At 41.3% G+C, this 23,846-nt stretch overlaps 1 protein-coding gene across 1 annotated transcript in view; it reads right to left on the reverse strand.

The window, feature by feature from the left end:
• Positions 1-15,932, reverse strand: part of LOC121385388 — a 66,661-nt gene extending 50,729 nt beyond the window's left edge. The window contains exons 1-3 of the mRNA XM_041516055.1: positions 15,795-15,932; positions 6,942-7,035; positions 1,575-1,705 (exon numbers count right to left, since the gene is read on the reverse strand). Coding sequence (XP_041371989.1) covers positions 1,575-1,705; positions 6,942-7,035; positions 15,795-15,855 — 286 coding nt within the window. The 5' untranslated portion in view covers positions 15,856-15,932. The remainder of the gene's footprint in view (positions 1-1,574; positions 1,706-6,941; positions 7,036-15,794) is intronic.
• Between the last annotated feature and the right edge of the window lie 7,914 nt (positions 15,933-23,846).

Raw genomic sequence — 23,846 nt, forward strand, 5'->3', positions numbered from 1 at the left:
GGTATTTTCCAAGCAACAAAAAGTTTGTTTATTTTGTTTAGTGACACCACTAGAGCACATTGATTGATTAGTCCACTTCCGGTGTAATCTTGCCCGTCCTTCTGTCCGTCTGTCCATCCCACATATAATTTTCCAGATTGTTTTATTTTTTATTTTTTTAATCACAGTGCCTCGAGCTATTGAGCTAAATTGTTATCTATGGCTTTGTCATATATACTATTATATATCAAGTTTGACTTTCATGACGATTTACCTAGTTTTGACAATGTTATGGCCATTGACCTTAGGAGATACAGAAATCTGTTTTCCATATTTTTTCCCGAATGTCTTCAGTTATCGGGTGACATTTTATATATAGCTTTATCATGTACTGTTACAGATCAATTTTGACTTTCGTGTTGAATTTCATGGCAGTTTACTAATTTTGCACAGTCACGGCCCTTTCAAACTTAGGAGATATGACAAGTCGCTTTGCATACTTTGTTTCTCAATGCCTGAAGATATTGATACTTAATTTTGTATATACACAATGTAGCTATATTAAGTACTGTTACAAATCAAGTTTAACTTCCATAGCGATTTCCCCATTTTTCAATAGATAAATAAATAAATAAATAAATAAATAAATAAAACAAATAACTAAACAAAACAAAATAAACAAAATAAGTAAATAGAATTTCTTATTCATGCTTGCTCCCAACCAATGCTTCACGACTGATATATCAAATGCTGTGGTATGTGCTGTCCTGTCAGAAAGTGCGTATAAAAGATCCGTTACAGCTAATTGAAAAATGTAACGGTTTCTTCAAAGAGTATAGGGGTGGGACGTAACCCAGTGGTAAAGCGTTCGCTTGATGTTCGGTCGGTCTGGGATCGATACCCGCCAGTGAGCCCCATTGGACTATTTCTCGCTCCAGCCAGTGCACCACGACTGGTATATCAAAGGCCGTCGTATGTGTTATCATGTCTTTAGGATGGTGCATATAAAAGATCCCTTGCTGCTAATAAAAACAGTAGCCCATTAAGTGGCGACAGCGGGTTTTCTCTCTCAATATCTGTATGGTGCTTAACCATATGTCCGACACCATATAACCGTAAATAAAATGTGTTGAGTGCGTCGTCAAACAAAACATTTCCTTCCTTTCCTTCAAAGACTGTATGTGAGAATTGTCATATGTTTCATAAATCAATGTGCTCCAGTGGTGTCGTTAAACAATCAGTTTTCTCTGGTGATGCCATTAAACATAAATGTGTGTTCGTCCTACTCTGTATAAATAAAGATTAAAATCTGGCTTGTCTCCCACTAGAGAATGTGTGCCTCCCCCCCCCCCACACACACACCACCACCACCACCACCACCACCACCACTCCAGAAGTCGTTCCTACGGGACAATACGCTGTTTAAAGACTATGGTATGTCAGTCAAACGACACCCAAGCTTAAACCCAGATATTGAGTCGTTAAAACTTGTTTGGGTATGAGTCGGCACCGGTGATTCGAACCCAGTACCTACCAACCTGAAAGGAACGACATTAAGACCACATTTTAAGTCATTTAACTGACTGAAGAGTTACCTGTTAATCCGCAGTTGGCATAGTATTTAGTCCGAGTATTTGCAAGTATCGAATTGGCGGCTGTCGTTGCATTGTTGTCATGGCAGTTTGGTTTATTGCTTATCAGGCAAAATATGTATCGGCTACTAAGTCTGCAAAGTAAAATAAAGTAAAGTAAAGTAAAGTAAAAGTAAAGTAAAGTATAAGGTATAAAGTAAAGTAAAGTAAAGTAAAGTGCATTGGGTTTTAAAAGGAGAGTGCCGTGCCGTTGTAAGATGTTTCCGACTTATAAAATATATTTTTACACACCATTAATTTTGGTGAAAACATCATTCGTTATTTATTAAAACACATTCTGTTAACGCATATATGTGTGATAACAATTTAAAGGCCTATGACTGGCTAAGTGATAATCCGGTTGTGACAGCCATATAATCCAATGAAGAAATACCACGATCGAAATTAATTGACCTGTGACGTATAGGTTAACCTGAAATTGATTTCTCTGTGAAGCGTAAAATACTAAAGGCGTTCCCTGTGGGAAGACTATAGATTCTGTTTCAATAACGATAATTCTTAAACGTACGTGCGATTAAAAAAATAATAATAAATGTTTTGTTTGTTGTTGTTGTTGTTTTTTTGTGTTTTTTTAAAGTCGTAGTATTAGAATCACCAGGGTGACGGGAAACACTTGGTATGTGCGGTAATGGACAATTAAAACAATAAAAGCTTAATGCTTATAAAACGTTTAGAGTCTATACGCAAAACTCTAACAGTCTGAGACTTTAAAGGAACAGACCCTAGTTTCAGCCCGTGAAAATAGGACACTACAGTTTAGTTAATCTACAAACCTGTAACATATTTGGATAATGTTATAACTGAGAGAAGCTAAAGTCTGTGATGTTTAAACTAGAAAATACCGTCTAAAATAACTAGAGCTTGTATCGATAACCATTACTTCTCAAACGAACGTTCGTTTTTAGAAACAAGGTCTCAATTTAACACCATTGCAATGCCATACAAACTGCGACTGAGTCTGTACTCTAAACGTTTTATAAGCAAGGGCCCAGTTATACGTGTATACTGGCGTGGGAAGTGGGGGAGAACAAGGGAGGCATGTGCGCCCCCCTCCCCCCCCCCCCCCCACCCCCAATTAGTATTAGCAGCGATTGTTTGTATATATTTATGCATGTATTTATATATACAGTGAAACTCCTCCAAACCGGACACGCTTAGGACCAAGTGAAAATTCTGGTTTTAAGAGGTATTCGGTTTACAGAGGTTCTCTTCTGAACAAATATTTTAAAAGGGACCATGAAAAACGTCCTGTTTTGAGGGAATTCCGATTGACAGAGGATCCGGTTTTGAGAGGTTTCAATGTGTATATATATATATATATATATATATATGTGTGTGTGCCCCCACCCACACTTTTTGGCACCTTCCTACGCCCGTGATGTGTGTGTGTGGGGGGGTGGGGTGGGGTGTGTGTGTGTGTGTGTGTGTATACGGCACTAATATAGTAAAAAATACGCCGTACTGTTTCAAAACTAGGGTCTGTCACTAACAACTACTCCAGCGACAGGTGCGCTCAGATTAACAACTAATCCAGCGACAGGTGCGCTCAGATTAACAACTAATCCAGCGACAGGTGCGCTCTAAGATTAACAACTAATCCAGCGACAGGTGCGCTCTAAGAAGAAACAGGAAGCGGGGTCGGCCCCTACTACTCTTTTCCTAGACTTTACCTTGCTTTATAGTGATACCATCTCGTATCCTCCGGAGTCGGGCCCGTCCGCACCACTATACCAAACCATGACGACTGGACTATAACCTAGTCTGATACTCTCTCTCGTTCAGACGGATCCGGCTTCTCAAGATCTGTATTTCAGCACAGCACTACACCTTCAACGTCTATCGATTGTCAATCTAGGGGTTTTCTTGACGGGATGCAACCCATCTCGTCCCTTTAAGCTGTGCACCCAAACGGCCTTACCGAGGCCACTCGCGTGGACATACCGATCGGACTTTAAACTTTTAGATCTGCGTTCAAAATTTTATGTCGAAATTACTTCTTTATTTTTAAATATTATTAAATAGTCCGAACCTCTCTTCTTTCTCTTATTTAATTTTGGACTGTCCTTCTAAAATGCTCCAAATTATATAAATATTCGGCCGAGCAGTCAATTCTTTTTATTTTTGGCTTGTAACCTTTTTATTTTTTTTATTTTTTTTATTAACTTTTTTACTAATTGCTATTTTCAAAATTGTGCCCATTTTCAATCCCCCCCCCCCCCCCCCCCCCCCCTCCATCCCGAGTCAGGAGACCGATCTTATCGGAGGTCGGACTCGGGATGGGCGTGTTCGAAACCCTAGTGGTATATGGGCACGTTAAATTAGTTATCATCATCATCAGATTTAACTAATCCAGCGACAGGTGCGCTCAGATTAAAAAGTAATCCAGCGACAGGTGCGCTCAGATTAACAACTAATCGATCGTCGACTCGTGGTATAGGTGTTGTATTTGACGAGAATCGGGTTATAAGATTGCTCGGATTAGCAACTAGCTACACAGACCTCCAGCCCACCCCTTGTTGATATTAATATGTAGGGGAAGGCTAGAGGAAACTCTATGTAATGCTTTGGCAATCGTCGACAACCAAACGGTCGCAAGCCACTGAGTCTAAAATACAATTGTTTTCCTAAATCTGATGCTCTACGTCACCATACGAAAGTACAGCCCAGGTTCGTTTCGCATAGGGGCGTCGGGTTTCTTCGTGTAGCGTCGGTACTGGTTAACAACATGTAAGTTTAATGTCATTACTAGACTCGAGAATAATCAAACTAAAGCTCTGTGGCATCAGATTTGGCTACCATATGGTTGTCGACGACTGCCAAAGCATTACATAGAGTTTCCTGTAGCCTTCCCCTAAATATCAATATAAATAAGGGGAGGGCTCAGGGTGACTCGAGCTAACTAGCAACTGGGCAGTCGTAGAAATCGTGAGATCGGCGAGTTGGCCAGCTTCGTCGTGACAGTTGATAGACTGAGTCTTTAACGAATAATTCATGTGTTAAGTAAGCCTACCGTATACCAATATGCCTCAAGTGTCTGGTCGTGTAATTCGACTATCAGCAGGGGATACTTTTATTTGAGATATCTCCTGCGATATTGTAAACTGACTGTCGTGTGTTCTGTATTGTGATTGGTTAATTACATTCTTTTTCCAGGATCAAATAGACAATAACACCAGGAAAGCTAATGACGTCATTAGAAAGTGACGTCATTAGCAATTGGAACAGGCGAACTTGACGATTCAAGGGTCTACAGTTAGATTGTAGCCAGGTATTTGTTTCAAGAAATGCCAAATATACAGTTAGTTCTGTAGAAAAACGATTCAGTTTACAATGGACATAACCATATGTTTCATTTTTGACCTCAGGCTAACGCCTTCGGTCAAAAATGACATTTGCGGGATCAAATAGACAATAACACCCGCAAATCTAAAAACTCCATATGGTTATCTCCTAATTTTCCTAGGAGATATCGCTTCTTTTTGTTACGTCACTGTGTCTGTTTCAGCGCTAAACCTATCATTAGTGACGTCACGCCACTGTTGTTCTGCTAGTTAACGAGTCTACCGCTGCCAAATATGACATTCAACCGACATTACTGGCATTGTTTACAATTGTCGCAAATGAAAAGAATGATAATGGATGATAAAAAAGAATACCCCCCACCCCCTCGTGTCTTGTGATATCATAATTTACCAGCACTTGTTGATAAAAGTACAAAGATCTTCGGCAAGCCTCGGGTTTCATACTTTTGTCAAACAGAAATTAGATCATCATGAATGAAAACCGTGCTACAATTGACTTGGCTTCACGCACACTCTTCATTCATGATGGTCTAATTTCTGTTTGTATAGCTGATACAAATGCTGGCCGTGTCAGATTAGTAAAACCAGTCATTATTCTCCCACTATCGCAAGCAGACATAACTGTGACAATTAGAATCCCCAAACTGTCACAGTGCTAAACTTCATCTTTATAACAATACGGATTATATCTTTATTTTTACAAGTGCATTAATTAGAATTAGTAAATTCATAATCTTGAGATACCTAAACTGATATTAGAAAGTAAGCTTGACATTTACGTAGCCAAAACCATGTATACGTTTATACAGAAGACAGCACCATCAGCAAGAGTGCTGGATGCGAACTCGAGATAAACTACCTGTCATCTACAACTGCTAATCACTGATTCTACACATCTACGAACTATGGTAACAATCAAAGGCCTATCTGATGGGTGAAATGTCTTGTAAGTGAGCATTGCCTCAGACAAAGAGAACGCTAACCAACTGCCTCAAAAAGATTAGATACAAGCGAAACACTTGTCTAATAGATGAAACTCTTGGTTTTTTGGTGATATCACATTTCGGACGTGGGACAACTATTTCAAGCACTGTATACAAACGACCGTAACAAGTTTATTCCCTAAACACAAGGACGTGTCATTTCTTCCGGCGGTGGATAACTGTCACAGTGCCAAATTTCAACTTTATAACAATACGGATTATATCTTTATTTTTACAAGTGCATTAATTAGAATTAGTTAATTGATAATCTGACGTCTGCCATGGTATCCACTTAGTGACTTCCCAATCAAACCAATTAGTGTCCAGCACTAATTAAATATGTAACGAGCAATATAATACAATGCAATTTAATTGTTGCCACGGGTACTGCAGGCGTCTGAACGAGTACACCATGACAACTGCATATTACATAGATGCGTGTTTAGTATGGGCCTTATAAATAAGGATAATTTACCCATGAAAGACAGACTCGGGGAGAACAGATACTGTTCACACACCTTGAAGTTCTCTCACAACGCACAAACTCTACTGGAAGATCCGAGAGACAGTTTTGTGACCTAAGCAATGTCAACTCTATCGGGAGACCTGTGTGTCATTTACCCAAGAGCTCTGACTTGTGTATTATCTGTATTACCATGTTGTTAACTTATTAATCACGTTTCATGTTTGAAAGTGTAATACAAGAAACTACATCACCAACTTGAGACTTCTGTTACTTCATTTAACATTCTGGTAAAAGAAAAACTAAGAAAAATTACGCTGTGTTACTTTTATCAACTCGTGCTAATAAATTATGATACCACAAGACACGAAGGGAGTATCCTCTGTATATACACCATCCCACTGTCATGATATGTGTACACACCACAGACTGTGTTACACTAGTTGTGGAGCACTGGCTGAAACTAGAAATAGCCCAATGGGGCCCACCAACGGGGATCGATCCCAGACCGACCGCGCTTCAAGCGAACGCTTTACCACTGGGCTACCGCCGTGTTACTTACTTGCAGAAATCAACGTTGTTGTTTGATGCATCCGTCGCCGTCAGGTTAGTCTTCACTTGTTCACAATGCGCAAGACATGTTTGTGCCTCAACACCTGAAAGAAACGGAATGTTAAATTAAGGTTCAAGCACGCTGGCCTGGGCACGCACCTCACTCAGCTATCTGGGCAGTCTGTCCAGGACAGTTGGTAACTGGTCAGTTTGTTAGTCAGAAACGAAAGTGATTGAGAGTGTTGCTTGTTTATACTTATTTATACTAGATATTTTCCTAGGTTATTAAGTTCTTTTTTCTTACTTGTAGTTAACAGCTGTATAAATAGAAAAACACTTGGCCGCCTGTGATAATACATTTTTATGTACTTATTTCGCAAATCTTTGTATTGTGGGCATTGCATTATAAACACATTTCGCGATCATTACCTGCATTGTACGAAATTAAACAAACAAAACTGACGAGATCTTAATAATAAGTGAACTCCTAGCTGATTGGCTCAGTGTAAAGATAACCAACCAATCGTGTTTCAATATGTAAAATGTATTCTAGGAACTTCATTGTGAACAGAATGGAAAGATTGTTGGCGTTGTGGTTTTGATTCAATAAACAATTAAAATGGCGGGGTTAAAAAAAAAACACAAAAAAAAACACAAGCGTGATTTGTTCAATTTAGGGGCGCGTTATTTCGCGTCCGTCATATTGAGTTGACGGGGGTTCACGGGCGTGATAGAGCTCGCGCCCGTCAAAAACGAAGGTCTGTTGATATACCAGTCGTGGTACACTGGCTGGAACGAGAAATAGCCCAATGAGCCCACCGACGGGGATCGATCCCAGACCGATCGCGCATCAAGGGAGCGCTTTACCACTGGGCTACGCCATCTGTCTGTCTCTCTCGGGGCGGGACGTAGCTCAGTGGTACAGCGCTCGCTGGATGCGCGATCGGTGTAGGATCGATCCCCGTCGGTGGGCCCATTGGGCTATTTCTCGTCACAGCCAGTGCACCACGACTGGTATATCAAAGGCCGTGGTATGTGCTATCCTTTCTGTGGGATGGTGCATATAAAAGATCCCTTGCTGCTAATCGGAAAGAGTAGCCCATGAAGTGGCGACAGCGGGTTCCTCTCTCAATATCTGTGTGTTCCTTAACCACATGTCTGACGCTATATAACCGTAATTAAAATGTGTTGAGTGCGTCGTTAAATAAAACATTTCTTTCTTTCTTTCTGTCTCTTTCGACCGGCCTCGGTGGCGTCGTGGTTAGGCCATCGGTCTACAGGCTAGTAGGTACTGGGTTCGGATCCCAGTCGAGGCATGGGATTTTTAATCCAGACACCGACTCCAAACCCTGAGTGAGTGCTCCACAAGGCTCAATGGGTAGGTGTAAACCACTTCCACCGACCAGTGATCCATAACTGGTTCAACAAAGGCCATGGTTTGTGCTATCCTGCCTGTGGGAAGCGCAAATAAAAGATCCCTTGCTGCCTGTCGTGAAAGAGTAGCATGTGTGGCGACAGCGGGTTTCCTCTAAAAACAGTGTCAGAATGGCCATATGTTTGACGTCCAATAGCCGATGATAAGATAAAAAAATCAATATGCTCTAGTGGCGTCGTTAAATAAAACAAACTCTCTCTCTCTCTCTCTCTCTCCTCTCTCTCCTCTCTCTCCTCTCTCTCCTCTCTCCTCTCTCTCCTCTCTCTCCTCTCTCTCTCTCTCCTCTATTTTCGTGCTTATATCCAATTAATGTTCAAGTACGCTGTCCTGGGCACACACCTCAGCTATCTGGGCTGTCTGTCCATGGCAGTAGGTTAGTTTTTAAGTGTTAGTGATTAGTGAAAGTTAAGAGGGTGTAATGGCCTTACACCTACCCATTGAGTACTTAAAACTCGCAATGGGTGGGAGACGATACTGGGTTGCGAACCCCTGTACGTACCAGCCTTATGTCTGATGGCTTAACCACTACACCACCGAAGTCGGTTCCTCCTATCTCCATCACGACTGCTATATATATATATACATACACATACATACACATACATACACTCTTCAAAAGAAGAAACGCAAAACCACATTGTCGTAACATTTGGAGAATTGATTTAATTATTGAATGGTGAGTCCGATAATTACCAAATGTTGCAGGATTGTTCACAATTCACTCTAGTCCATTGTGAGTAAGTGATAGGACACACCACCAAGGTCAAGGTCATCTGGAGTCAATACCGGGTGTAGCCTCCGCGTGTGTTGACAACTGCCTGGCACCGCCTGCCACCGCCTGCCCATTGAAGCAACCAGAGTACGGATGACGTCCCGGGGGATGGTCGCCCACTCGGCCTGCAAGGCTGCTGCCAGCTCGGGCAGGGTCTGGGGCTGTGGTTGTCGCTGTCGGAGGCGTCGGTCCAACTCGTCCCATAGATGCTCAATTGGGTTCAAATCCGGTGATATCGATGGCCAAGGAAGGACATTAATGTTGTTGTTCTGTAGGAAAGCCGTTGTGAGACGTGCTGTGTGAGGCCTGGCGTTGTCATGTTGGAACACTGCGTTGGCGTTGGCCATAACTGGAACGATGTGTGGCCGGAGGATCTGGTCAATGTAGCCCGGTGCATTCAGGTTGCCCTGCACGTGGATCAGGTCAGTTCTGCCAGTGTGTGAGATGGCTGCCCACACCATGACACTACCCCCGCCGAATCTGTCCACTTCCTGCACGCAGTTTGCCGCATAACGTTCACCACGACGCCTATACACGCGACATCTTCCATCATGACGTCGGAGCAGAAATCGGGACTCGTCACTGAACCACACCTGTCTCCATCGCAGTTGAGGCCATTGTCGATGAATCTGGCACCACTGCAGTCGGAGTCGACGGTGTTGTGGTGTTAAGATGACACCTCGAACTGGACGTCTGGCACGAATTCTTACCTCACGTAGGCGGTTCCGTACGGTCTGGTCGGATATCCTGCGCAAACCTGGTATTGCTGCGGCTGTGGAGGTGGCAGTAGTCAATCGTTCCCGAAGGTGGCGTACCCGGATGTAGCGGTCCTGCCCGGGGGTAGTGACCCGTGGTCGACCGGATCTAGGGAGGTCACGTGTTGATCCATGTTGCTGGTAACGGTCCCACAGTCTGGAGATGGTGCTTGGGGACACATGGAATGCCCTGGCAACGGCCGTTCTGGATTCGCCTGCGTCTAGTCGGCCGATGGCATTGTTTCTCTGCGGTTCACTGAGACGTGGCATGTCCTGGATTGTCAACTGTCGGCCAGATACAGAGGCCAGGCAAGCGAACACCCTGCACTTTTATACTGTCGGTGTTCCTGTTGCACGTGCAGACAACGCACGTGCAGTGGTGACATGGTTTGCACGTGGCTGCGTTTTTGCGAATATTCACATTTTGGAACTTTATTGTACAGTAGCTGCGTTTTATCGAATGTAACCGTGGGAATGTGTTTGGGACATGCAATGACCTTATATTCACAAAGCATGAACCGGTAGGAAACAAAAAATCGGAGTTATAACCCATTTGTACCCTTTTGCGTTTCTTTTTTTGAAGAGTATATATATATATATATATATACCATGCCACGGTTCTCGGGACAAAATCCAGTGGTAAAGCGAACGATTGATGCGCGGTCGGTCTAAATCGATCCCCGTCGGGTTATTTCTCGTTCCAGCCAGTACACGACGACTGGTATACCAAAAGACGTGGTATGTGCTATCCTGTATGTGGGATCGTATTTCATTTTTGTTAATGCAGCAAGGGATCTTTTATATGCACCATCCCACAGGCAGGATAGCACATACCACGACCTTTGATATACCAGTCGTGGTGTACTGGCTGGAACGAGAAATAGCCCAATGGACCCATCGACGGGGATCGATCTCAATGAGCGCTTTACCATTAGGCTACGAGCCCCCCCCCCCCCCCCCCCCCCCCCCCCCATATACGAGACATGAAACCTGCTGTCACCACACAAAGGGCTACTCTTTCCTATTTATATTTCGAATTTTATGTGGCCTTTGTCACACCAGTTGCGTCCAAGAATGCATCTGACCCCCTCCCCCCCCCCCCCCCCCCCCACCCCCACCCCCCGCACACACACATATCCTAGCTACGGCCAGGTGAGCGCGTTACCACTGGGCTTCGATCCCCCCCCCCCTCCCCCTCGTCCCGCCCTTCTGTACGTACACGTCAGCAGCGATATATGAGTCAACCATTGTCCTGGAGTGAATAGAGCCCTGTTCAATTATGCATTGAGGTCCGTACTGGGTTATTCAATATCGTATTGCTGCACTGTTTAGTAAGTGCAATGTCGCGATTGCGACACTCAGATATATGACAGTGACTTTCCTGAGTCATGGATATGGCACCGGGTGATTCATCGAATAAATATAGCCTTTACTGGTGGTGGTGGTGGTGGCGGAATGGTCACAGATCTGACAGTTGAATAATGACTAAAATACTTATTAATTTTTCTGGTGAAATGTAAATATACTTTGAAGGAAATGGTTTATTTAACGACGCGCTCAACACATTTTATTTACGGTTATATGGCGTCAGACATATGGTTACGGACCACACAGATATTGATGGAGGAAATCCGCTGTCGCCATTTCATGGGCTACTCTTTTTAATTAGCAGCAAGGGATCTATGCACCATCCCATAGACAGGATAGCACATACCACGGCCTTTATATATTATTGCAAAATGAAAAAGTTAAATTTTGTTTTGTTTAATGACACCACAAGAGGACATTGATTTATTAATCATCGATTATTGGAAAAAGAAGGAAATGTTTTATTTTACGACGCACCACTCAACACATTTTATTTACGGTTATATGGCGTCGGATCAATTATTGAATATCAGACATGTAGTAATTTTGACATATAGTCTTAGAGAGGAAACCAGCTACATTGTTCCATTAGGAGCAAGGGATCTTTTATATGCACTATCCCACAGACATGAATAACACAATCCACGGCCTAGAGCGAAAAGTAACCCAATGGGCCACCGACGAGGGTCGATCCCAAACCGACTGCACATCAAACGTGTGCTTTACTGAGAAAGGCTGTTGTGAAATGTTGCGACATACGCTTTACCACTGGGCTACGCCCCGCCCCTGTTTGCTAAGAAGATCTGTTATGAAATGTTGCGACACATATTCTGTGTACTTGAAAAAAAATGAGAGAGAGAGACAGACAGACAGAGACAGAGAGAGAGAGAGAGAGAGAGAGAGAGAGAGGGAGACACAGACAGACAGAATGAATGAATGAATGAATGAATGTTTAACGACACCCCAGCACGAAAAATACATCGGCTATTGGGTGTCAAACTATGGTAATGCAAATAAATAAAGTGATGATCAACATCAATATAAAAATTCAAGGTTTAAACAAAAACAGTGTAAAGAACTGTGCAAAAATACAAATACAAATATCACAGAATTTTACGGACACCGAATTTTACTCTAAACTTCAATTTGTGCTGTATTGGCCATTCTCAAAGAGAATGTTACACCCCTGCACCACGGTGAGGTTACAGCACGCGCAGGGGCAGACAGACAGAGACAGATGGCTGGAAAACGGGTCAATATCAGCCAAAAAAAATTGTGGGGGTGTTTTCGCTTCTGTGTACTAAGAAGATCTGTTGTGAAATGTTGCGACATATATTCTGTTGATGCATAGTTGATATGAAGATCTATACAACGAACAAAATACCCGACCTAAACACATTCTTAGGCTGTTTACACTGTCTATTTGGCGGTATGGGATCGATCCCCGTCGGTGGGCCCATTGGGCTATTTCTCGTTCCAGTCAGTGCACCACGACTGGCATATTAAAGGCCGTGGTATGAGCTACCCTGTATATTGGATGGTGCATATAAAAGATCCCTTGCTGCTAATCGAAGAGTGGCGACAGCAGGTTTCCTTTCTAAATATCTGTGTCGTCCTGAGCCATATTCGACGCCATATAACCGTAAATAAAATGTGTTGAGTGCGTCATTAAATAAAGCATTTCCTTTCTTCCTGTCTACTTGGACAACAATACAAGAAATGGACTGTCTTTACTTTTAAAAATATATAATATGCAAGCCAGTAACACGATCAGAAGCCAAACTACTCATTGGATTATATTAATATTTAGATGAATTAACAAACGAGAACCGACGAAAGCTTTTCTGTCACTTCACCTGACAGTTTAAAATAAATAAATAATAAATAAATAAATACCTTTGTTTGACACCCAATAGCCGATGTCTAGGCCATATTTATGTGTCGATAAATATTCATTCATTCATTCATTTAAATAAATTAATGTAAAAAAATTATTAACAATTAAATAATAATAATATAATATAATATAATATAATATATTATAATATATTATAATATATTATATAATAATATAATATAATATAATAAATTCATTATATACATATCTATGAAATAAATATATAGATCTACAGAAACCATAAAAGTGATCTTCGGTGAAATCATATATATTTTTTTGAACAAGTTCATGATTCAGTTATCTTCCTTTTAACTTATTACAATCTGATTATTGAGGTCAGTGTCGCTTCGTCGTTTTTACTTTTATGATTACCAATGCAACTGATCATATTTAAAAAAATTTAAAAAGTAATTTAAACAACAGTACCTATAAAAAAAATGGATGTAAAGTGTAATGTTGGTAAAATATCTAAAACTGATTGGGTACGAAGCCAAATAATGATGACACCATATCCTGTCATTGAGTCTAAATTAAAATATAATTTCGCGTACAATTCACGTTTTGCTACATGCGTATTAGAAACTGCGTTCGCGAACACATGGGAATACGAGGACGAAAAAAGAAATTTGTTTTGTTTAACGACGCCACTAGAGCACATTGATTAATTAATCATTGGCTATTAGATGTCAAACATTTGGACTCGTAGTCATCAGAGGAAACCCGCTACATGTGTCCTAATGCAGCAAGAGATCTTTTATATGCACTTTACCACAGACAGGAAAGCACATATCACGGCCTTTAACCAGCTGTGGTGCACTGGTTGGAACGAGAGAAAAAAACTAATCAGATGAATGCTTCCACCTAGGTGGTTCGATCCTGCGACACAAGCACATCAAGTGATCACCCAACAGACCAAACATTACTTCTTGACACTTAGTCCACTAAATTTTCCCCCACATTAATTTACCGTATTTTCCCCACATTAATTTACCGTATATTTCCACACATTAATTTACCGTATATTTCCCCACATTAATTTACCGTATATTTCGTCCACGCACAAAATAAATGAAACAAAGTTGATCCCTCGCCAATACACACTTATCGTTTACAGTATATATATATAGTCTTCTGTACGATTCTATATGAATTAACTCAAACGGTATTGATTTTTTGTGTTAAATCATTTAATAAAACGATGACTGTCTTTGGATGTAATGTGATAAAATGACAAAATGGTTTGAAGTAACCTTTAAATAGGTACCGTGGACGAATCGTCCAGCTTTCTGAAAATACAGTGGACGAATTGTCCGAACCCAGTGGACAAATTGTCCAGAGGATGAATCGTCTAGAAAACCTTACAAGTATCCAGGGTAGAATAAGAACATTAAGGTCAAGGTTGTGACACTCGTGTTGACGTGCCCTAGTTCACAACTGGCTGCAGGCTTTGTGGTAATAGAAATCGATATTCGTTACGCCTTGAACTCACGTTATCCCACAATATATGTGGCTACATGCCACAGTAATGTCTAACCGAAGTATGGTTAGATCAACTCTAAATGTAAACCGTGAATGCTGACATTGCATGTGTATGCACCGTCTCGTGACACCTGGTCCAGACTGGGCAATATAGATCCATGTAGGTAACCAGAGAGTAAAACTGGTAGTTAGTCTTAAGCCGTTGGCGAGTAGAATAAATGAATCTTTAACGTCACCCCAGCACACACACACACACACACACACACACACACACACATCGGCTATTGGGTATTGGGTATCATAAAAGGTAAGTATATGGAAATATTATTTATACAATTATGTAAAATCAGTGTTTGGCAAGTAGAATTCTCATAAGGAAATCACAAATGCCCCCCCCCCCCCCCCACACACACACACACACTCACAAGCTTTCCAGACGGTTCGTCCACGGACGATTCGTCCACTCACCTCGGACAATTCGTCCACTCGATGACTGCATTTTTTTCAAACATATTAAGTTATTTCTTTGACATTGTAATCGTTCCTTAACATTATTTTGTGCTATAATATATCCAAAAAAGTAAAATAGAGTTAGAATTCAACATTAATATCCAGTTTTTATTAACTGTTTGTATTCATTATCATGCCCCGGACGATTCGGAACCCCCCTTTACAAAATCCCATGATGGGGCCCCTCACTAAATATCGGGTTTGGGAACGAGTTCGACCCGTACCCCTCTATATCAACCTTAACCCTAACCACTGAAAGGGGGTACGGGTCGAACTCATGCCCATTTATTTTTCCATAACAGCACTTTTCAGGCAATTTTCAGAAATCGCTTCACAATTTTATAACATTAAACAGAAGTTGCCATTCAATTTTAAATTAACTAGAGATATCTCTAATCAAGAGTTTGAAAACCAAATGCTCCCTGTTTCTCTTTAGTGAAGGTTTCTGGGTGTTCTGATGGGGCAAATGAGGAATATGTGGGGTCGGAGAGTGTGGGAGGGGGGGGGGGCGGGCATATTATACGATTGTAACCTACCATGAGTTAAGTGATTTAAAAAAAAAAAAATTTACTTCTAAAATGTCGAATCATTGCAGAGCCTGGACATAGACACTAATTAAATCGGATAGCGAAAAATCGATCACTTACCTGTAAAACAGGCCGACGAAAAAATCAGGACACAGGTAAGGTAAAAACTACCAACATCCATTGCGTTAAAAAAAAACTTAACAACTCTTCAGACGCACCTGTCGACAATAAACTTCACACTGGACAATCTACGTCGGCTGATAAGTGACCTCCCAAATGTCCACTGTCGCGAATCGACCTGTTGAGCGGGTTTTATGAGGCGTGCAGAAAACTAAATATATGCCAGTTCTATTTACCTGCAAAGAGCTTAATATAGATGCTCTTGTGAACGCTAGCCGACCTGTCGATTGGTATTGACTAATTTTTCAGCCGTATTTATATAAGTTGTTAGTATTCATATACTCCCAGAATGGCGCGTGCTACGCTACCCCCTGCGTGTGCTGTAACCTCACCGTGGTGCAGGGGTGTAACATTCTCTTTGAGAATGGCCAATACAGCACAAAATTGAAGTTTTGAGTAATATTCAGTATCCGTAAAATTCTGTGATATTTGTGTTTTTGCACAGTTCTTTACACTGTTTTTGAATTTTTATATTGATGTTGATCATTACTTTATTTATTTGCATTACCATAGTTTGACACCCAATAGCCGATGTATTTTTCGTGCTGGGGTGTCGTTAAACATTCATTCATTCATTCATTCATTTGCTACGCTACCTTGCTCTGAACATGCGCGTTAAACCAAGGACATACAATGGTCGCTAATATTAAACCTGATGTCTCCATTCATTCATTTCAACTTATTTTCGTGCTTATATCCATTTAAGGTTCAAGCACGCTGTCCTGGGCACACACCTCAGCTATCTGGGCTGTCTGTCCAGGACAGTAGGTTAATTGTTAGTTGGTTAGTAGTTAGTGAGAGAGAAGAGGGTGTAGTGGCCTTACACCTACCCATTGAGCCCTTAAGAACTCGCTCTGGGTTGGAGCCGGTACTGGGCTGCGAACCTGTACCTACCAGCCTGTAGTCCGATGGCTTAACCACTACGCCACCGAGGCCGGTTTAATGTCTCCACACTTGGCCCACTTTTATTTAATTTAAAGGCAACTAGAACAATAGCTCGATTAAGAATGGGTGTATCTATTGGTCTTAACCAAACTAAATTTAAATTAAGAAAGATTAATAGTTCAAATTGCACCCATTGTAATACTCCAGAAGATGTGGGTCATTACCTCTTCTTCTGTACTAAATACAATAAAAATAGAACTAAATTAATTAATCATTTTGCTAAAAATAAAATTAGATTTAATCCAACTAATTTACTTAATCCCGATAAACAGTATAAAACAATAATAGACAGACTTTTAATAGCCTATGTGTTGGAGACTAATAGGAACATTTAAGTAATATGTTTTTAAATATAGATTACATTAATTAATAACTTAATTTGTAAATTAATTGTATTGGTTAGCTACGACCCGACGATGAGTAGCTCCACTTAAGAACTCGCTTTGCGATATGCTCTCGTCTGTGGATACGGGCATAACTTCTTTTTTTTCTTTTTTTTTCTTTTTTTTCTTTTTTTTATGAATTGTTAAATTAATAATATTAGTTAAGATTAATATGTTAATATAATTAAGAGAATAGGGGGTAAATTAAATTAATTAAGAAATTAAGTTTTAAATTAATTATTTGAACTGGTTGGCTACGACCCACAGGCGAGTAGCCCCACTTAGATGGCGTATGTTTAAGAATTTAAAAGTCATAACTCGGTGGCTGTTCCAGCTAGGATGTATGTTTGATGTCAAACCCTATGTCTTTGTGGGGTCAAAGAACATGGAAATAATATTTGTAAGATGATTTGGTGTAACTTTTACCCAGATTAAAAAACAATACACAAATAATGGGTTATTTCCTTTGTAAAAAATGTTAAAAGATGACCCTCCCTTCACGAACTATATATCCGGTCCCATTTTCATCATGTCTGTATTAATTACTATTCCAGGAAATCTACTTTCCTCTAAAATGAATGAATGAATGAATGAATGTTTAACGCCACTCCAGCACGAAAATACATCGGCTATTTGGTGTCAAACTATGGTAATGCAAACAAATAAAGTTATGATCAACATCAATATAAAAATTCAAGATTTAAGTAAAAACAGTGTAAAGAACTGTGCAAAAATACAAATATCACAGATAGATACTGACTTTTACTAAAAATTTCAATTGTATCTCGAAGAAAACAAGGGAATTTGTGCTGTATTGGCCATTGTAAAAGATAATGTTACACCCCTGCACCACGGTGAGGTTACAGCACAGGGGCTTTTCTTTCCTCTAAAACAACTTAAATGTTTCACGAACTATATATCCGGTCCTATTTTCATACTGTTTGTATGAATTACCATACCAAGGAAATCTACTTTTCTTAAAAACAGCTTAAATGTAAGGGGTTTAAACATATGCCCATAGCCTCTATTAAAAACATACTTATCTGCCCTTGATTTGCATAACGCTAAGCGGCCTCAATCAGCCACTAAATGACTTCCGGCGCGTTCACGCTCCAGTCGCTTGCAACAAAGGTCCTTTGTTACTACTGAATTGTGGAGTAGTCGTAGTCATCATCGACTTGTTCCTTTATTTTTTGACGTTAATAAAGTTTTATATTAATTACTGTTATTATGAGAATCACAAAAGAAAAAAAAATGTGTTAGTAGACCTCCTGACCAATCAACATGTGATGTTTGCCGCATCCGCTCCTTAAATGGCCTAGACATCCCTGTGTCTGTCTTATGTTCCAGTGTGGTGATCTCACTTAAATCAACTCAACTCTTTCTTTAAATGAAAAACTAGTTTTAATAATGAATGATGACGCGCAATCTTTAGTTGCTCGTACCTTATTTAATACGTCCTAAAGGCGTAAAAGATTTCTTAATCAAATACAAAAGAAACTTTAACTCTTCTATCTTTGTATGTATGTATTTATGTATGTATGTATTGATGTATGAATATATATATATATATATATATATATATATATATATATATATATATATATCAAAATGTTTGATATCTAATAGCTGATGACTAATAAATCAATTTGCTCCAGTGGTGTAGTTTAACTCTTCTATATTTGTGTGTATATATGTATGTATGTATGTATGTATATATGTATGTATGTATGTACGCATCGAGAGAATGTGTGCCGCAACATTCCACAATAGACGTTTTTAGTAAACGGGCGGGAGAAGCGAAAACAACACCCCTTAATCCTAGCGTTCCCCCCCCCCTCTCTCTCTCTCTCTCTCTCTCTCTCTCTCTCTCTCTCTCTCTCTCTCTCTCTCTCTCTCTCTCTCTCTCTCTCTCTCTCTCTCTCATTCTTTCTTTTTTGATTCTTTTTGTTCAAGTACGCATCAACAGAATATGTGTCGCAACATTTCACAACAGATCTTCTTAGTAAACAGGGGCGGGACGTAGCCCAGTGATAAAGCGTATGTCGCAACATTTCACAACAGATCTTCTTAGTAAACAGGGGCGGGACGTAGCCCAGTGGTAAAGTGTATGTCGCAACATTTCACAACATACCTTCTTAGTAAACAGGGGCGGGACGTAGCCCAGTGATAAAGCGTATGTCGCAACATTTCATAACATACCTTCTTAGTAAACAGGGGCGGGACGTAGCCCAGTGGTAAAGTGTATGTCGCAACATTTCATAACATACCTTCTTAGTAAACAGGGGCGGGACGTAGCCCAGTGGTAAAGTGTATGTCGCAACATTTCACAACAGACCTTCTTAGTAAATAGGGGCGGGACGTAGCCCAGTGATAAAGCGTATGTCGCAACATTATAACAGATCTTCTTAGTAAACAGGGGCGGGACGTAGCCCAGTGGTAAAGCGTATGTCGCAACATTATAACAGACCTTCTTAGTAAACAGGGGCGGGACGTAGCCCAGTGGTAAAGCGTATGTCGCAACATTATAACAGACCTTCTTAGTAAACAGGGGCGGGACGTAGCCCAGTGATAAAGTGTATGTCGCAACATTTCACAACAGACCTTCTTAGTAAACAAGGGCGGGACGTAGCCCAGTGGTAAACGTATGTCGCAACATTTCGCAACAGATCTTCTTAGTAAACAGGGGCGGGACGTAGCCCAGTGGTAAAGTGTATGTCGCAACATTTCACAACAGATCTTCTTAGTAAACAGGGGCGAGACGTAGCCCAGTGGTAAAGTGTATGTCGCAACATTTCACAACAGACCTTCTTAGTAAACAGGGGCGGGACGTAGCCCAGTGGTAAAGTGTATGTCGCAACATTTCACAACAGATCTTCTTAGTAAACAGGGGCGGGACGTAGCCCAGTGGTAAACGTATGTCGCAACATTTCGCAACAGATCTTCTTAGTAAACAGGGGCGGGACGTAGCCCAGTGATAAAGCGTATGTCGCAACATTTCACAACAGATCTTCTTAGTAAACAGGGGCGAGACGTAGCCCAGTGGTAAAGTGTATGTCGCAACATTTCACAACAGACCTTCTTAGTAAACAGGGGCGGGACGTAGCCCAGTGGTAAAGTGTATGTCGCAACATTATAACAGCCTTTCTTAGTACAGAGAAGTGAAAACAACACACCCAAAATCCTAGCCTCTGCCTCTCTCTCTCTCTCTCTCTCTCTCTCTCTCTCTCTCTCTCTCTCTCTCTCTCTCTCTCTCTCTCTCTCTCTCTCTCTCTCTCTCTCTCTCTCTCCCTCTCTCTCTCTCTCTCTTTTACCTATCTATCTGTCTTGCTGTCTATTTATTATTATGATCTTTTATATTATGCACCGTCCCACAGACAGGATAATAAATATTAGTAGTACACACCACTACGGCCCTGTCTTTGTTATATGTTGAGTCATGCTTCCCCGGAAAATGCATTGAAAAAACAAGAAAGGAGAAACGTCGCTTAGATCAGACACGGCCGAGGTCAGGTCAGGTCAGGTCATAGGGTTTTACGTATACATTCAGAACAAGCTGGTGTAGCACACGCCTGTCCTGGGCGCAGGTGCCAACCTCTGCCGGCTCCTCCATCTAGGTGGACGTGGCCAGGTCAGGTAAGGTCAGGGCATAGGGTTTTACGTGTACATTCAGAGCAAGCTGTTGTAGGGTGTATACTACCAAATCAAATCCCATAGACGACAATAGTAACATATGTGGCTAAAACTCCTACCTGCAACGTATCAATCGACATAAACGCCACGGATATAAATACTACCACCCCTCACCCTTAAAGTGAATCACAAAAAAGTGGGTGTCAAGCTGCTCATTTCTGAGATAACGGGTAGCGTCTATGACTACCCTAGTTCCGCACACAATTTGAGTACTTTTTTTTACAGGTACCCCATACATGTTCCAAGCACAAGGCTATTTGACACAGTGGTACTAGATGAAATAAAATTGCATACATTTTTAGCCCAGATGAAAGTAATTTCTTTTACAACCAACACACTCACATTTATAACCAATCACAGGACTTGTGGTGTTCACTTCTCTATCAAAAGTTCGGTGCACCTCGAACTTTGACCCAGCCGGAAGTTATTTGGTTTAGTACTACCTGTAGCGCACGTCTATCATGGGCGCAGGCGCCGGCCTTGGTCGACTTCTCCGTCTAGGACAGGAAAAGGGTTGGGGGTGGGTGGGAGAGGGGACCGCTCGCATTGACAGGTGCAAGCGAGCACCAGCAGCCCGACCAGGGTCGGTAGCGGGCGGGGGTAGTTTTGGTGCTATGGAGTGTTCAATGTCCCATAGGATTAAGTCAAAAAGAAAAGGTTGTGCAACTTCTACGATGGAGATTTGGCGCGTTTTTTGAACGGTTCGCCGAAATATAAAAGGGGAGAGCTCTACGTATAATTTTGGAACTTAGTATACCGATAGTAGCTGGTTACATTTCATTTCAATTTATTTTCGTGCTTATATCCAATTACGGTTCAAGCACGTTGTCCTGGGCACACACCTCAGCTATCTGGACTGTCTGTCCAAAAAAGAAGTAAAGTTTGTTTTATGTAACGACGCCACTAGAGCACATTGATTTTTTTTATCTTATCATCGGCTATTGGACGTCAAACATATGATCATTCTACACTGTTTTTTAGAGGAAACTCGCTGTCGCCACATAGGCTATTCTTTTATGACAGATAGCAAGGGATCTTTTATTTGCGCTTCCCACAGGCAGGATAGCACAAACCATGGCCTTTGTTGAACCAGTTATGTATCACTGGTCGGTGCAAGTGGTTTACACCTACCCATTGAGCCTTGCGGTGCACTCACTCAGGGTTTGGAGTTGGTATCTGGATTAAAAATCCCATGCTTCGACTGGGATCCGAACCTAGTACCTACCAGCCTGTAGACCGATGGCCTAACCACGACGCCCATTGGGCTATTTTTCGCTAAAGCCAGTGCACCACGACTGGTATATCAAAGGCCGTGGTATGTACTATCCTATCTGTGGGATGGTGCATATAAAAGATCCCTTGCTGTTAATCGAAAAGAGTAGCCCATGAAGTGGCGACAGCGGGTTTCACCTCTCAGTATCTGTGTGGTCCTTAACCATATGTCCAACGCCATAAAACGTAAATAAAATGTGTTGAGTGCGTCGTTAAATAAAACATTTCCTTCCTTTCTTCCAACCCATTGAGTAGTTAAAACTCGCTACCGGGCTGCGATCCCAGTATCTACCAGCCTGTAGTCCGATGGTTTAATCATGATGCCACCGATCGCGAAGCCTGTATAGTTCGGTATGTCGCCGGCGATTACTGGGGTTATTTATGAATGTGCTCTCACCTGGGCCTTGTCGTTAGTCACTGCCACTGACCGCAAATGTCGCAACTTAGTGCTGCATGAGCGACTTCATTTAACTAGGACAAACATAAGACAAACTAACCGAAGCTAGCGTAACGGAATGCCGTGAACGAGTCGGAGTTAGGAAAGAAAAAGAAAGAAATGTTTTATTTAACGACGCACTCAACACATTTTTATTTACGGTTATATGGCGTCAGACATATGGTTGAGGACCACACAGATTTTGAGAGGAAACCCGCTGTCGCCACATAGGCTACTCTTTTACGACAGGCAGCAAGGGATCTTTTATTTGCGCTTCCCACAAGCAGGATAGCACAAACCATGGCCTTTGTTGAACCCGTTATGGATCACTGGTCGGTGCAAGTGGTTTACACCTACCCATTGAGCCTTGCGGAGCACTCACTCAGGGCTTGGAGTCGGTATCTGGATTAAAAATCCCATGCCTCGACTGGGATCCGAACCCAGTACCTACCAGCCTGATGACCGAGGCCGGTCCTAGAGTTAGGAAAGAAGAAAGGAAGGAAATGTTTTATTTAACGACGCACTCAACACAGTTTATTTACGGTTATATGGCGTTAGACATATATGGTTAAGGACCACGCAGATATTTAGAGAGGAAACCCGCTGTCGCCACTTCATGGGCTACTCGTTTCGATTAGCAGCAAGGGATCTTTTATATGCACTATTCCACAGACCGGATAGTACATACCACGGGATCTGTTACACCAGTTGTGGAACACTGGCTGGATCAAGAAATAGCCCAATGGGTCCATCAACGGGGATCGATCCTAGTCCGACCGTGCATCAAGCGAACGCTTTACCACTTGGCTACATCCCGCCCCGTGTGTTAACAATTTCAAGACATACAACTGACTGCTCTTAGGTGATGACCAGGGAAACAGGTTATTCAATGGAAAAAGAATCCAGCATGATCGAAATCGATTACACTGTGACGTATAGTTAACATGACAGTCATTTGTCTGTGACGCGTAAGTTAGCTACAATTGCAAGGACTGTAAATAACTTTTAGTCAATTTTTTTTTTTTAATTAACTTAAAACCTGGTGGGGTTTTTTGAGGATATGTAAGAAATATAATAATAAATTCGAGTCAGTTAGAATTTTTTAAGATGGACATATTTGTGACCAAAAAGTGAATAATAAAACATTATAAGTTTTTTATTGTTCTTTCTTTATTAGTTATTAATATATTACTGGGCTTGATGTTTGCTATCAAGCAGTGCTTTTTTATAAGGGACAACCTAGTACATTTCCAGTAGTAAGAA

The sequence above is a fragment of the Gigantopelta aegis genome, chromosome 11 (genome assembly GCF_016097555.1).
Source record: "Gigantopelta aegis isolate Gae_Host chromosome 11, Gae_host_genome, whole genome shotgun sequence".
Lineage (NCBI taxonomy): Eukaryota > Metazoa > Mollusca > Gastropoda > Neomphalida > Peltospiridae > Gigantopelta > Gigantopelta aegis.